Source organism: Mangifera indica, chromosome 1 (genome assembly GCF_011075055.1).
Source record: "Mangifera indica cultivar Alphonso chromosome 1, CATAS_Mindica_2.1, whole genome shotgun sequence".
Classification (NCBI taxonomy): Eukaryota; Viridiplantae; Streptophyta; class Magnoliopsida; order Sapindales; family Anacardiaceae; genus Mangifera; species Mangifera indica.
The window spans coordinates 5,477,931-5,493,050 of NC_058137.1; the positions used below are offsets into that span (position 1 = coordinate 5,477,931).

At 30.1% G+C, this 15,120-nt stretch overlaps 1 protein-coding gene across 1 annotated transcript; it reads right to left on the reverse strand.

Moving 5' to 3' along the window:
• Positions 1-2,486: 2,486 nt before the first annotated feature.
• On the reverse strand, positions 2,487-4,084 carry LOC123215074 (cyclin-dependent kinase inhibitor 7-like). Its single transcript, XM_044635135.1, has 4 exons — positions 3,651-4,084; positions 3,439-3,488; positions 3,089-3,274; positions 2,487-2,976 (listed from the first exon to the last, which is right to left on the reverse strand). The coding sequence occupies exons 1-4, from the start codon at positions 3,987-3,989 to the stop codon at positions 2,862-2,864; spliced, it is 690 nt and encodes a 229-aa protein (XP_044491070.1). The 5' UTR covers positions 3,990-4,084; the 3' UTR covers positions 2,487-2,861.
• Positions 4,085-15,120: the final 11,036 nt, after the last annotated feature.

Below are 15,120 nucleotides of genomic sequence, written 5' to 3' on the forward strand. Positions count from 1 at the left end.
ATGTTTCATAATATAAAGTGACTACTTCTAGTACATGAGCAGGATGTAGGGACTGATTCAAAGTGTGTCGAACATGCAGAAAATCTCGACAAATTGATCACATACTTAGAAGAGGAGGTGGATGCAATTCCAATAGATCGGTTGTCTCAATTAAAATTATTCAATTACATAATGACATATTCATGTGTATACACATTTGTGTACGCATAAGTTTATTGTTACTATTTTCTCCATCAAAGTATCAATTATTTATAAACAAGGAAAGAGTAAATCTTCTTTCCCACCCAAAATTTTGCCTAAAATATTTTTTTACCTGTATGATATCAATAACACTCTTTCAACTTAAAAAAACTAATAGCATAAGAGTAAAATAGCAATCTAAAATAATTTTAAAAAATGATCATTTGATGAATCTAACCTCAATGTTTTTAAAATGACAATTTAACCTTGCTTACAAGTGTAAAAACTTACATTTAAGTCATTAAAACCCTAGCTTCCATTGAATCTTATCATCACTATTGTTGATCAAGCTACAACACAAAGGCTACCAAGAACAACAAGACCATATATATGATAGAGAGGTGTGATGAAGATTATAGAGAAATTGAGTCATATCATGGAGGGAGATCGTGAAATAGTATTATCAATTTTTTAGCGTAATTTATAGGTTTTGTCAATCAGATAAATTGAAAACAACGATATTGTTATGTTAGGAATAGAGATATTTGAGTCATGATTAGGTTTCAAAGTTAGATCAGAGTCGAATATGGGTTATTGGAAGTGAAAATGGCGGTTAGGGTTTAGTTGGCTCTAAAGAAAAAGGTTGTTGAGGCAAAAGAAAATGAGTAGAAATGAGTTGTAATATAAATTTGATATTTAAAATAGTTTTTTTATTTTTTATTAATTTAAAGTTATATTGTAATATTAAAAAATAAATAGTGTAGGACAAAATGATAATAAGATATTTAAGTGAGAAAATATTGTTTGTATAAGTGGAAATATGTTTTTGCCAATCCATGGCTTTGGCCAAGCCTCTTACTTGTGACACAATTTAAAAAATTGTAGGTTGTGTTGGGGGTCTTAGGGCAAGCCCCACAAACTAACCTATTAAAAAATAATTAAAATTTTAAAATAATTAAAAGTTTTTAAAAGTAATTATAATACTAAAAATAAAAAATATATATAATTTTACAAACTGATCCACAAGGGCACAAGGATTGACCCACTAAGACTCTACAAATATACGATTTAGATGTCTTTAGACAACGTTATAAGTCTTGTCATGTTAGTAGACTGTCTCAACCCAATCTGTTAAGCCCCTAGTTAGTCGGCTTAGACATAGTGCATTGACCAAAGTTGGTCTGACATGATCTATTAATATGTCTAATTCCATTCTTGGGTACTAAAATCAGATAAATTTACAAAGGAAAAATAACAAGTTTCATAATAAATATGCGATGAATGTGCATGAATCCAAATTCCCATATTTTCTTACATTATAGGCTAGAAATATAACTCAATCAAAAGACAATCTTACACCTGACAAAGGGAACATACAGATAGATATTGTAATACATTTTGTTCATTTGTTAAAATCTCGTGTTTAATAAAGTAAAACAAAATTTTAGCCCACAATTTTAAATTAGCCGACTATATAATCTCGAAACGTTTCAATTTCATCACAAGGTTGTCAGTGATTCAATTTATAAACTTCAGTATACATGTCTGCCTAAAGTTAAACTTAAAGCCATCGTTGATCTACCATTCAAATTATAAAAATTTAAAGTTTACGGCAAATAGCAAGGAATATTCTTCCTTCATTTGTTCATTAAGAATTACATAATTAGCACTGATTAATTTTCTAATCTTTTAGCCTCTCAAATGAGCTAAACGTAGATGACAAAATAAAAGCCAAACCCGTTGTTTGTTAAATCCTCACACTGATATTTGTTAAATATTAAAAATTTAAACTCTCATCTATGATAAAAATAATATATCTTTATTAGAAATAAACTCTAAAAAAAAGGTCATTAAAGAAGAAAGTTATCAGAGGAATAAAGTACAGAAGAAATAAAAATTTAATAGAAAAAAATATAAAATTTAATCTTAATAAAAAATTATTAATTTTTTAAATTAATAAAAAATCAATAAAATTTTATTATTTTTAATATATATATATATATATATATATATATATTTTAATGATTTTATCTCTGCAATCAATCTTTTACAAACAACAATCAGAGTATGAGATTTTAATATTTTGCAGACGTGGGATTCAAGAAAACCTTGGATGGGAAAAGTCTTTTGGCGCAAATTAAATTATTCTAAATTATCGACATGTGTCCCGTAACTTGAACGGCAAAGTACGTTTCTACTCCGTACCTTCAACAATTACCCCATCAACGCCCAGTCCCCCACCTTCCAGAGCTCATCTTCAGTCCGCCAATTCCATCCATACATATTTTACACATGATTCATAATTATTGGATCAAAATTCAAAATATCAAAATGCTTAATTATTTTAGAAAAAGATAAAAGGAGTTTAGGCAGCTCGTAAATTGTAGTGAATCTATCAGACTTAGCGGAAGAAAAAGAAGGTACAAATAGTTGCAGCAGTGTATATCAGACTTAGCAGACAAATAACTAGCAATTCAACTTCTTGTTCTTCCTCGAAGAGGCTTTGCAAAAGCTTCTCCGTATATCCTGTATAAAGAACAAACAGAGATAGCTTCTTTTTACTGCGACACACACCTAGCCTGCTGTACATTAAAAACAAACAAAAGCACCTTAAGATTATCCAAACAATAAATTCGCAGTGCAATATGTATCTGAATCCTCTTCTGGAGAGAGATATGGAGCTAGCCATTGATATCTTTCTTAAAGGCTTCCGTTGTTTTTTCTCTTAAAGGCTTTAACCTTACCCACTCATAGCGTCCCTCCATTGGCTTCTCTTTCACAAAGTCGAAGTTATACCTGCAGTTGTAATTTCAAAATTTAATTTCTCTCCATACAAACAGTTAGTTAAGTTCAATTCAGCACAAATTGTAAAAAGAAAAGATAAAAGATAAGTTTTTTGTTTACTCACTTTACAGAATACTGCTTTAGGAGTTTTTTCTCCGCTTCGGCGAAGAATTCATCAATCTCAGATTCCGTCGGCATCTTCTCCACTGTTGACCTGCTGTGAGAATTTGCCTCTGAAGTAGTTTTCGCCGTTGAATCCAGCTCTTCTGATACTGCAGCTTCAACCTCACTAGACGGTGTAGTTTCTCTCCTGAGATACTACTTAGAGTTTAGCTTCAGCAGTGCAGATGGTCTATGCATTTATATTGGACTTAAAGAAGACAATAGATCACTCCGTTTTGAATTCGAATTTGGAGAAACGTGTATTTAAATGACTCTAAAATTCTAATATTAAAAAAGAATATATACAAAAACCTTTCTCTGCAGCTATAATACATGGATGTTTCAACTTCAATGCTCTGATCCTGCAACAAGATTAAATTCAATATTCAAAATTTAAAAACAATATTTATATTGAAATAAATATCGGCCATTAAAGCCCGACAAAACCGTAAAATTCGAGATTTTAGATGGACAAACAGGTACAAAACGGAATTAAATAAATCAATCTCAGAATTCAATTTCACCTCCAGATCTGAAAATTCTGTTATGTCATTTACTTCTTCACTGGATCCGTTACTTGAGCAACACGAAGTTGAAATGTGATCATGATCTAAATTAGGACTCGAACACTGGCTCTCCGTCGACGCCGCTTTGGAACCACCGCTCCTTATCGTGAATTTGCGGTTTGTGAGGTCAATACACGACGCCGAAAGTGTTAAGTCTTCGTTGCTTAGTTTTCTCTTTCTAGCTAACATGGAAGCAGCAGACGCCATGGCTTCAGCTGCAGGTGCTGTAATTACGCCGGCTTGAGCCACCTCCAACAGTGCAATTTTAGCAACTTCTAGTGCACATTTTCTCACCATCGTTGTTGTTTTCAATATATAGGTAGAATCCTTCTTGTTTTGATGGTTTTTTTAATCCTTATTTGTTCTGGTTTGGTCGTTTTAGAGAGAGCGTATGGGTGAATGGTTTTGGCATTTTAAGCAGGACTAGAGACAGTAATGGTGGTCCAGGCCCCGTTAACGGTGATGGGGAATCTATAACGGGAAGTTTGACGGCGCCGTTACGGAGATGGGTTCCGCCCAACTATAAGCTAATGAAAGTGTAACACGTGGAATTGTTTCGTCACTGTAGGGACCTGCAGAGGAATGATTGTGTTAACAGGGTTAAAAGGAGAATGCCGTACTGGAAGAAATTAAGAACGGAAAAAAAGGCTTGTTTGGTTAGAACTGTATGGATGCTTTACGGATCCCGTTTGGTGCGGAAAGTGGCCTTTCGGGATAGAATAAAACTGGAATTACTTAAAAATTTTAACACATTATTATTTAATTTTTTTAAAATTATTTATTTTAAATTAACAAAAATTATTTTTTCAAATTTACAAATAGTGAAATTACTAATTTACTCATATACCTTTAGGTTTTTTTGTTAAAGGGTAGAAATATATGTTTACACCAAACTTTGGACGGAAAAATGTAATTGACTAAATGCCTAAATCCTCACCACTCCACCATGTCATGTGTTTGTTGCTTCAATGTTCTAGATTTTCATAAGTAGCATAGCCCCCGCATGTATGGGCAAAACCTATAAGGCAACGGGATATTAATTTGTAGGTCCATTTTAGTAATACATTATTAGGATGTCCATAAAGATAATATTATTAAATCCGGTTGGACTTATTAGAATGTGGTACATTTTAACCCTAGTGTAATCACTTGAGTTTTGATGAAATGGGGATTTCTCATCTTTTAAATTTGAAATGTTAACGTCAATTTTCTTTCTTGTTTATTAAATTTGTAAATGAATTACATACTTTTTTATTTATAAAGTTAGTAAAAATACAAAAAAAAAAAAATCAGTTATATTTACTAAGGTTAAATTGTATTTACTCATCTTGGGTTAATAATTATAAAAAAAAAAAAAAATTATAAGAAAGTTATTGATGAGACTGATCCTTTTTTATTATCGCTACCCTTGTATTGATGTTAATCAGTCTGTTAACTTCTAGTAACAATATGACTAAAAGTTTGTATTGTTGTTGCGTTTTCAATCATATGCATAACTTTCTCACACTGTCGTCTTTGCTCATTACCAACTCAATTTATATTTGTCAAATCTCATTTAGACTTGCCATTTCTTGCCCAAATTTGTTGCTAACAAGCTTCGTTTTGGTTGGATCTTGTTGTTTCCTTCAACCCCAAGATGTCTCGTTGTGTGCTTAAGCCCCAATCATGTCCAAGTTTGTCATCTGCCCCGGGTTTAAATGGGTGATGCTGGGGACATGGTTATTTAAATAATTTACGGCCATAGTGGCATTAAGATTAAGTAAAGAATGTTGAAATCAAACAAGTATATATCTCACATCCTCCATTGCTGTGTAGTTTATAAGCATGTCACATGCTACAACACAATTATCCTCACTCTTGGTGAATAATTTATCCCAAATGTCCAAATTCTAGGCATCATGGACCACTCTCCCTCCCATTACTCAATTATTCATCAACTCATTTCCTCTTCCTCGCTCCCTCAATAACTTGAAAACCTCTCTTCCTTTGTCCTTGGCTTTCTGCAGTTCACTCTATAATTACTTATTTTGTGTTGATACACACACACACGCACACACATGCAGCTGCTTATCTTATTACTAAGATAACCCAACCCTCTCTTTATTATGTAAATAAGATTCCTGAAGCTTTTCAAATAAAAATAGTCTCCATGGAGAGTAAGACAAGAGAACTCAATCTAGTTATGGGAAATGGCGAAGAATGGAAAGAAATGATATTGAAACTTAGAAAGAGTGGAACGAGAGCTCACCTGAAAAAGACGTTCCAACTGTAAAGAAGATATGTAAATTGGGGAATAAAATATAAAAAAATCACTTTAATCAGGGCTAAAGTGATGACCAAATTAACAAGCAAATAAGTAATGATTGTTTGATATAAGGGTTATTCAAATTAAAGGTCACCTAACAATTAACATTATGAAAAACATAAAGTAAGATTCGTTTGGCGTTACAGAAAGTGAGAGAAGAGACAAGGGCACATGGGGCCTTAGGTAAGGGTGGGCACAGAAACTAGAGAACTTCTTTCTATGTTATTGTTGTTATATTAAATTTAGAATTTGGGGCCTCCTCTTCTATAATGTCTAAGTTTCAACTTTAATCTCAAAGTGCTTTAGTTGAATCTGTACAAATTTAATTATAAAGTTCATTAAATAATTAAGGCTGACTTCAACAAATATTCCCATTTCCCAATCAACCCTACTTCCTATAAATTTTCTTTCCTTTTTTTCCATTTTACTGTTTATCAATTCTCTCATGTTCATCTTCTCCTAGGGTTAATCTCCTGATTGATATTGTTTTGTTAATTTAGTCATGCAATAATACAACTTGAAATGAACTAAACACAAGGATCCCAATTGACTTAACTCAACCTACCAACTAAGTTTTTATATGATGTGTGCATGTGGAAGACAGGAAGAAAGGTATTGTAATATAAGGTTCCTGCATGAAGCATATGTTAGCCAATTTTCTGATATGGTTTAATATTAATTAGAATTTTGGTTTAATAAAACTAGATATTTAAATAGTCCAATGATAGTTTACAAATATGCTTAAGTGATCAATAAAAATAAATTCAGTACACTTAAAATTATTTGAGAAGACAATATTAATGTAAGTTTTAAGTTTATTGGATTTTGATGGATTCTAATAATATATTATATATTAATTAAATTTCCTCTCTGAAGTCTATATAATATTACTTTATCCATTGAAAATTGTTATTTAGAAAAGATACATTAGTAGAATATCAATTATTTCAATGTAGGTAATTTTAGGAGTTCTACATATTTATATTACATGGCGTTTTAGGTATTTTCATAAATTTAAAGTTTTAATTCAATAATTTATAATCTGTATATAGATTTTGTAATTTAGGATTGAATGATTTTATATTCAATTCCTGTTCGTTAAATCTTATAGCACGAAGGTATATATGGGCAAATCCAAATATGAAGAAGCAGAAGAAATTAATCATAAGGGACACCCCATTTTCCCAGAAGAGAAGATTGATGATCAGGTGATGATGAAGAGGTCAAAACTGTTAAGATGGTGGTGGATCCAAGAGAAAAAGGTAACATATACTCATTACACAGAATGGTTACAATGAAAGGGCTAGAACAGCTTTAGGTTTTGCTCTCTCTTCAATGATAAACAGTAGAAAGACTTGCTTAAAGAAACAGGAAAGGGATTGGGAGAGATAAAAGAAAAAGAAAACAAAAGTGGATCAATGAAGAATCTCAAGGGGTTTGATTTCATACATGCATAGTGCTTCAATGGTCCTCTAATCTATCAATTCCAAAAGCAGCACTTGGATATATATATATTTACCAACTTTAACTCGACATTTTAGGACCCTCCTTTGCGCTTTTCTCTCCTTTTAAAAAGCACTTCTTTTTGCTGCTTCACTCACTTTATATTTACTTCTCTTTCAACTCATACCATAAATTATTTAATTTATGTTTGTGGTTAGTGGGTACTTTTCCTGCCTAATTAACATGTTTTTTTCAAAAGCAACTTAATCAAAGTCTAGTTTTTCACCTTTAGGAAATTGACACGAGTGCCCCATGCAGTGGTTGGGTTTGGTTTGGTTTTTGCCTCATTTGGTTGGGGAAATGGAAAATATTGTTCAAAATGTGTAGAAGAAGTGATATTTCTAATTAACATGTACTATATAATAACACTTAGTAGTAGAGCTCGATTCGAAGTGAACTTGTTGGGATTAAAAATGAGCTAATTAGTCTAAACACAAACATGAAATAATGAGTCCAAGTTTGAACCTAAACCTAAACGGGTGTCTTACTTGAATCGCACATTCTGGTTTTGTTAATAAATAAATTTTGAAACGATGGCGTACAATCGAGCTTGCCAAGCCTGACATCAATTAGAGCAAACCCAAGTCATAATTCGCGAACCTAAGCTAAGCATGAGTCGATTATGACCACTAAAATTATGAAACGAGCCCACTATAAATACATATTCAACAAGCTCGATGACTTCAAGCCTCAACTCATCGAAAATGAGTCAAACCCTATTTAGACTCGACTCAATTTATATCCAACCCTACCTAATAGTTATAAGATGATAGGATTTGAAAGAGAGTTGCAAATTTTGGAAAAGCAACTATGACCTCTCAAGTTTTTATTTTTTAATTATTAATCCATGAGTACATTTAATATTATTTATTTTACAATAATTATAGGAAAACAAAAAAATTACACTGTTAGGGGAATTTACTTCAAGTATTCAAACATTATTTTGATAAACTATTTTTATTATTGACATTATTTTATTTAGTTTATGTAAATTATATAAAATTTTAATAATCTTTTATTAATGATAATGTGATAGATAATATAATATAAAGTATAATCTACTTATACTTTAGGTTTTAAACGATGAGCAATACTATATATATCTACTTTAGGTATATAATTGTGTATACATTTATATATGTCATCACATAATTGAATATTATTTTATTTTTAATTAAAAATCATCAAATTATATAACACATATAAGTATATATATATTTATGTAACTAAAATAAGTACATATAATTTTATTATTAAAATATTATCAAAATAATTTTGATTTTATTATAATTTTATCTTTACATATTAATTTTAAAAAAATACTCATATTTTTAATTAATATAATAAATCATATCTAAAATATTTTAAAATAACTATATTTAAAAATATTTAAATAAGATATTAAATTAATATCTTTTATTTTACTAAATCAAATATAATAATTATTTATATTTATAAATATTTATTAAATATAATAACATTTTATATAAATAATGTTTTAAATAATTATATATATATATATATATATATATATATATATATATATATATATATATATATATGGGGTAATACCGTACTTTGGTTGAAGTTTTCTTGATTAACGGAAGCAATAAAATTGCACAAAACAAGGATAATAAAGAGTTGAAAATTACAGGAGGAACCGACTATCGACAATTGAAAATACAGAGGAAATCTAAAAATAAGAGTGAAAAAGTGGGGCTTTGAAGAACGTGCAATTGAACATTCATCCCTCAAATTCAAAGCCATTTTACCATTTATTGATGTACCCAAAGGAAAGGGTAACTTTCTCTACATAAATGATTATATACAAATTTATTTATATATAATTTTATTATAAAAGAAATATTCTGCATATAAAAGAAAAACCATTAAGACTAACTGTTTTCAAATGGACCTCTCACCATTTTCTCTACGACGACAAACCATGGAGGCCCTACAAAACCACCCTTTGGTGCCCTTTCATTTCAAACATAACACTCGTAGCACATAGGCTTCTTCTGCTTCAATTTTTACCTTAGCATAATTAAAATCAATCAATGAAGTAGAGTTCTTGCTAGAGTTGGATTGGGTAATTTGTGAAGTGGTCCAAAATGAACAAAAAAAAAAAAAACATCAAAGAAACGTCCAAGAAAGATGAATTGGTAGAAATAATGTGCAGCACGTGCGCAATTGTGAAGCTGCAAAGGACAGCCTCACCCTCTCAAGTTATTGGGATATTGTCCATTTCCAAAATTTTGAAGTTACTTGAGATTATGTCTGTCCTTCCTTTACAATTTTATAGATATGTAATTATGAAAATGGGATATGGAAAGATGAAAGGGATATTGAGAAAATAGTTATTTATTTTGTCTTTTATATATATATAATTATATTTTTTTATTATATAAATATTATATTTTTTAAGTTGATTTTATTTTTTAAAAAGAAAATGATTATAAGATTTGAGATAGATCGAGTTGTTGATCGGATGGGTTGGCCGTGGATTAGTCGACCGGTGAACTACCTAACTAACTAATTTTTAAAAATAAATTGATCGACTAGTTAATTTTTTAAAAATAAATCGATTGGTTAAGCGTTTGGCTGATTGGCCAACTACCCAGCCAACTACCCAACCAACCTTTCCACCATCAAAGTTATCAGAAATTTTGATATTTTAATCTTAGTTGAGTGAGTAAGTGAGTTTTATGTCGTAATTGAGTGAATTTATGCTTGATTGGGTGACTCTTGACTGGGTGAGTACAAAACCTAAAAATATTTTATGTTTTAGATTATATATGTATAATAAGAAAAAAGAAAGTGATTTTATATATATACAAAGAAAAAAATAAATTATTTTAAGCAATTACCCTAAGAAAAACAATTATAAATATATAATTTTATTCACAAAAGTTAATATTTATAACTACAACATGCAAGCATAATTGTTAATTAACTATAACTAAAAGTGAAGTAACTAAAAAATCTTATTTCATTCAAAATATTAAACCAAATAAATATAAAAAAAGTAGCAAGGCCAGAGAATTTTTACATAGTTCAGCTTTAAATATGGTTTACACCTATAGACCTATAGTTTAAGTCATTTCAAATCTAGCAAGCTCAAATAAACAAAGAAATTTAGCTGAATAACAATTAAGCTCATAAGCTCACCCCACTAATTTTTGAATTCTCTTGACAATCATTTCACACAAATTTGAAATTTTCACAAGCAATCCTATTTAAGATATAGTTTAAGATACTCTGAAACTTTTATGTTGAAATCACTTCAATTGCTGATATTGATATTCCTTCAATCCTTTGACAGAATCGTGTCCCACAATTTATATGAAGAGGTAAACCTAACAAAAGAAACTTAAAAGAAAATCAAAGTTATTAAGCTACAAAATAAAGTTATATGTATATAATTTAGATACATAGATGATGCGTCATTATATATATATATATATATATATATATATATATATATATATATGTACGTATGTATGTATGTATAAAAATTCCTAATTACACCATTAAAATTACATAGCACACTTTTATTGCATCATCTTCAACTACCATAAACTAAATTAATTATAATAATAAAATTATGAGTATCTATTTTTAGCACGTAATTTGTGTATGTAGATAATATATTATCATGTGATTAAATGATTTTAAATCAAAGATAAATGATTATCTTCTTATATAATAACATATTATCTATATCTATAAATTATATAACAAAAATAAATTCGCTTAAGATTTCTCGTGTTGTAGCAATGGTTTCGTGAACTTGAACACTCGCCCACTTTTTAAGGCTGCATCTCCAGCCCAAACGAGACTGGAGTTTAATCCTATTCCTCATCTACGTGCGTTTACATGTTTCGCCTTGTTTCATTTAGCTGCTTGATATGTACGTACGTTTGCTCTCATGCAATTCCATCGCCGTTTAGACCTTTCATTGACTAGTTTGTACACATCAGTACATTTGGTATAATGATCAAATAAATGTTTGGACAGAAAAAACAAAATGATTAAGTGTTGGCCTACTTCGAAAGCCAAAGTTCTCGGAAATTGAATGTGATCTAAGTTTCTTCTGTGCAATCGTTTTTGCGGGTCCTGTCAATTTAACAACATGATTCCCTTTTGGTTCAAGTGGGACAACGTAACTTAGGTAAGATTTTGTTACCGCAACTTAAAGCTTTACCATAAAATTGCAGGTGACCTGGGTTCGTTGTCTCTGGAGGGAGGAAGGGGAAGAATAGGCAGTAGGGTGATGAAAAATGAGATAGACTGAAAAGTCAATGATGAAGAAGATGATGATGGTATGGATATTTTAACGTGGCCCTTGGTGCTCCATCAATGTCAGCCAACCAAAAACAAATGGTGGAAATGGAAAGGAATTTAGTACACTCCGGTCTTCCATCTCTACTGTTATCTTCCGCTATCTGCGTAAACTTGATGGAAGAGTGAAACTGAAGCTTCTCATGGTTACACATTCTTAATTAGTGTTGATGTTGATAGATTCTCATACGCATGGACTTAATATTTATATACATATATAAAATAAATGAGGGGCAAAGAAAGTGGGAAGGGGTTCCGGAAAGCTGGGCCAGGCCCATATCTTGTCAGCATCGGATTCCAAAATTTGTCAATGACGGAATTGAAAAGGCCAAAGGACTATTTCCCACGCAAAGTATGCGTTTTCCTCATGTTTCCTCCTATTAACTTTGAAAATACCATTTATTCACCCGTGACCAATTAAAATTAACGATTTCAAAGGTAAAATCATCATTTTTTATGTATTATTAAAAATAAACTTAAATTTGATTTTATTTTCTTCCATAAACCCAAAAAACTAACAATTTCTTTCAATCCAAGTTTTAAAAAACTACATTTTCCCCCCTAGGGTTTTCAATTTTCTGAGTTAGTTTTCTAATGTCGTTTCTTCCTCTCCGACGACTTCCAGGCCACTCCTCTTCCTCTCTGTCGTGGCCTCCTTCCGGTGTTTGTCCTAGATACTGTCGTCGATGAAGACGACTCGTCTTCGTCTTCATCATAGATGAAGATGACTTGACGATCGTGTCTAGCATAATCGTTGGAAGGAGCCACGTCAGAGAGGAAAAGGAGTCGTCTGGAGGTCGTCAGAAAGAAAGAAACGATGCCAAAAAACTAACTCTGAAAAATTGAAAACCCTAAGGGGGAAAATGCTGTTTTTTAAAACTTGGGTTGAGAAAAATTGTTAGTTTTTAAAATTTTAGGGGGGAAATGAGATAAATTTTTCAAGGGTTAGAGTTTCGTTAAGTTTAACAGCTTATGAGTGGATAAATGGTATTTTCAAAATTAATAGGGGAAAATTGGACAAAAACGCATACTTTGGGTGGGAAATAGCCGTTTGGCCAATTGAAAACGATAATTCATGGTGGCATGGTAACGCTAACTGTCCACATTATATGGAGCAGGAGGAATCAATTTACTTAATAATGAAATATTCATCTTTCCTATCAATCACAAAATAATATGAAATTGAACTAACTAGGTAATTTTATGCGTTAACTTTGACTTGAATTGCAGTTGATAGTCTTCGATTCATATAATTTTGCTTTAGTGGGGATATGTGTTGGTTTGGCTACTAAATTACAAAATCATTTGGTTTGATTTGCCTTTTTACGTCTTTCTTGTCCCTCTGAACTAGATAAGATGGTAGGCTATGCTAGGCCGGTTTTTATGCGATTTATTGTGCTTGTGAGTCATACTTGACCTAAATATATATAATAGTAAATTTCATAGACTAATCCATTAAAACTTTTAGGTCTATGACATAGCCAAAACCCTTAGGGTCTTTGTCGGGTAACTCATTAATTTTAATTAAAAAATATTTTTTATTAAATAATTTTTTAAAATTATTTTTTGTTATAGAATTAATTTAACAAATATGAAAGATAAAAAAATGAAAGAAGATTGAAGAAAGACAGTAAGACAGAATTGAGAAGAAAACAAAACAGTAAAAATATGATTTTCAGATGATTCAATTACAAAGGATGAGGGGATATTTATAGAACATTTGGCCCCCCTCTTAGTCAAAAAACATACACTTTTGCAAGCCAAAATTGTCAAGGTATTTAATGTCTTCTCATTCTCTTTTGGCCAAATTTTCTTCTTCTACGTCAGTCTCTCAAATTTCTTCTTGCAATAATAAATACTTTCTCACCCCTTTTTTTGACTTATTTAGTGGAAAGCCACTTGCATCTATACCAGTTTTTTAATAATAGAAAATATGTTAAAAAATTAAATTTTGTTAAGAAAAATACAAACTTATTTATAATGATTGAGTTGAATTCTCATTATCAATTTTACCTTTAAGAGACAACTAAAATTTGAGTTTGATTGAAACTTATACTTTATTTAATTTTTATATATAGTAGGTAAATGAAGTTATTAGATTGAATTATCTAAATGTGGGACACTTTTGCACTTTGCACTCTTGCAAAAAGTGTCATGCACACTCTATCAATTTTTCTCACCTATTATAAATAAATGTTCAAGTATTAAATTCCAGCTATACTTAAATTTTGGTTGTCTCATATATGTGAAATTGATCTAAAGAACTCAATCCATTTTTATAAGCCTAAAATTTTTATTTTTTATAAAAATCTATAATTTTTTATATTTTAATATTCTTTAATTTTTATTCTTTTAAAATGGTGTGCACAATAAAGGGTCGTGTTGGTCTAGCCATCAAGCCTACAACACGGCTAACCCAACTCACGACCCTGACATGATCTTCTACAATGTATGAGTGGCCTTTATTGGCAGGGCTAAAATAAGGGACTCTGGGTTGTGGCTAGACCTAACCCCTTGTCATGTCTACCTTAAACACAATCTGATTTATGAGTACTAAATTTATATATTAGTTTATATAACAATGTTATCTATATTTATAATAGGTATTAATCTGAATATTAATGATAACATATTGTGAGCAATACTATGTGTATTTATTTTTTGTACACAATTTAAGTACACAGTGATATGTCATTATGTAATTAGATAATTTTAAAACATGTATCATCATATGATAAAGAAATATCTAATCACATAATAACATTTTATCTGTATACACAAATTGTATACCAAAAATAGATATACATAATTTTATTGATATATTATTATATGGTAAAATATTACTTTATTATTAATTAAAAATTACTTAATTATTTAATAATATATCATTATTGATACTTATTATAGATATACATATGATTTTATTGTATATAATAAACGTTATTCAAACAATAAATAATATAGGATATCAACAACTCAAAACTATAAATAAATAAATAATTAGCTTAAGAATGAGAGTGATTTTGTTAAATAATTAATGCAAGGGAGACCGATTATTATTCACCTATCTAATGTCAAACGACAACTTATGTTTTATTCGCAAACTTTGTCAAAATTTAAGATAAAAAATATGAAAGTCAAAGATTATGTTTGATTCTGAAAGACTGTGTGTGTGTATATATATATACAGCGAAGATTCTCTGCAAGATTGTAAAAGATATTAAAGTATTTTCGGCAAAAATTAAAAGTCGTAATAATTATTTTCAACAATAGTTCAAA

What these genes read in the sequence shown, in the direction of transcription:
- LOC123215074 (XM_044635135.1), bottom strand. Translation starts at nt 3,989, where the DNA reads ATGGTGAGAAAATGTGCACTAGAAGTTGCTAAAATTGCACTGTTGGAG. An exon ending in CAGAATTTTCAGATCTGGAG is followed by an intron (nt 3,489 to 3,650) that starts GTGAAATTGAAT and finishes ATCTTGTTGCAG; the next exon opens with GATCAGAGCATTGAAGTTGA. An exon ending in TATTATAGCTGCAGAGAAAG is followed by an intron (nt 3,275 to 3,438) that starts GTTTTTGTATAT and finishes GTAGTATCTCAG; the next exon opens with GAGAGAAACTACACCGTCTA.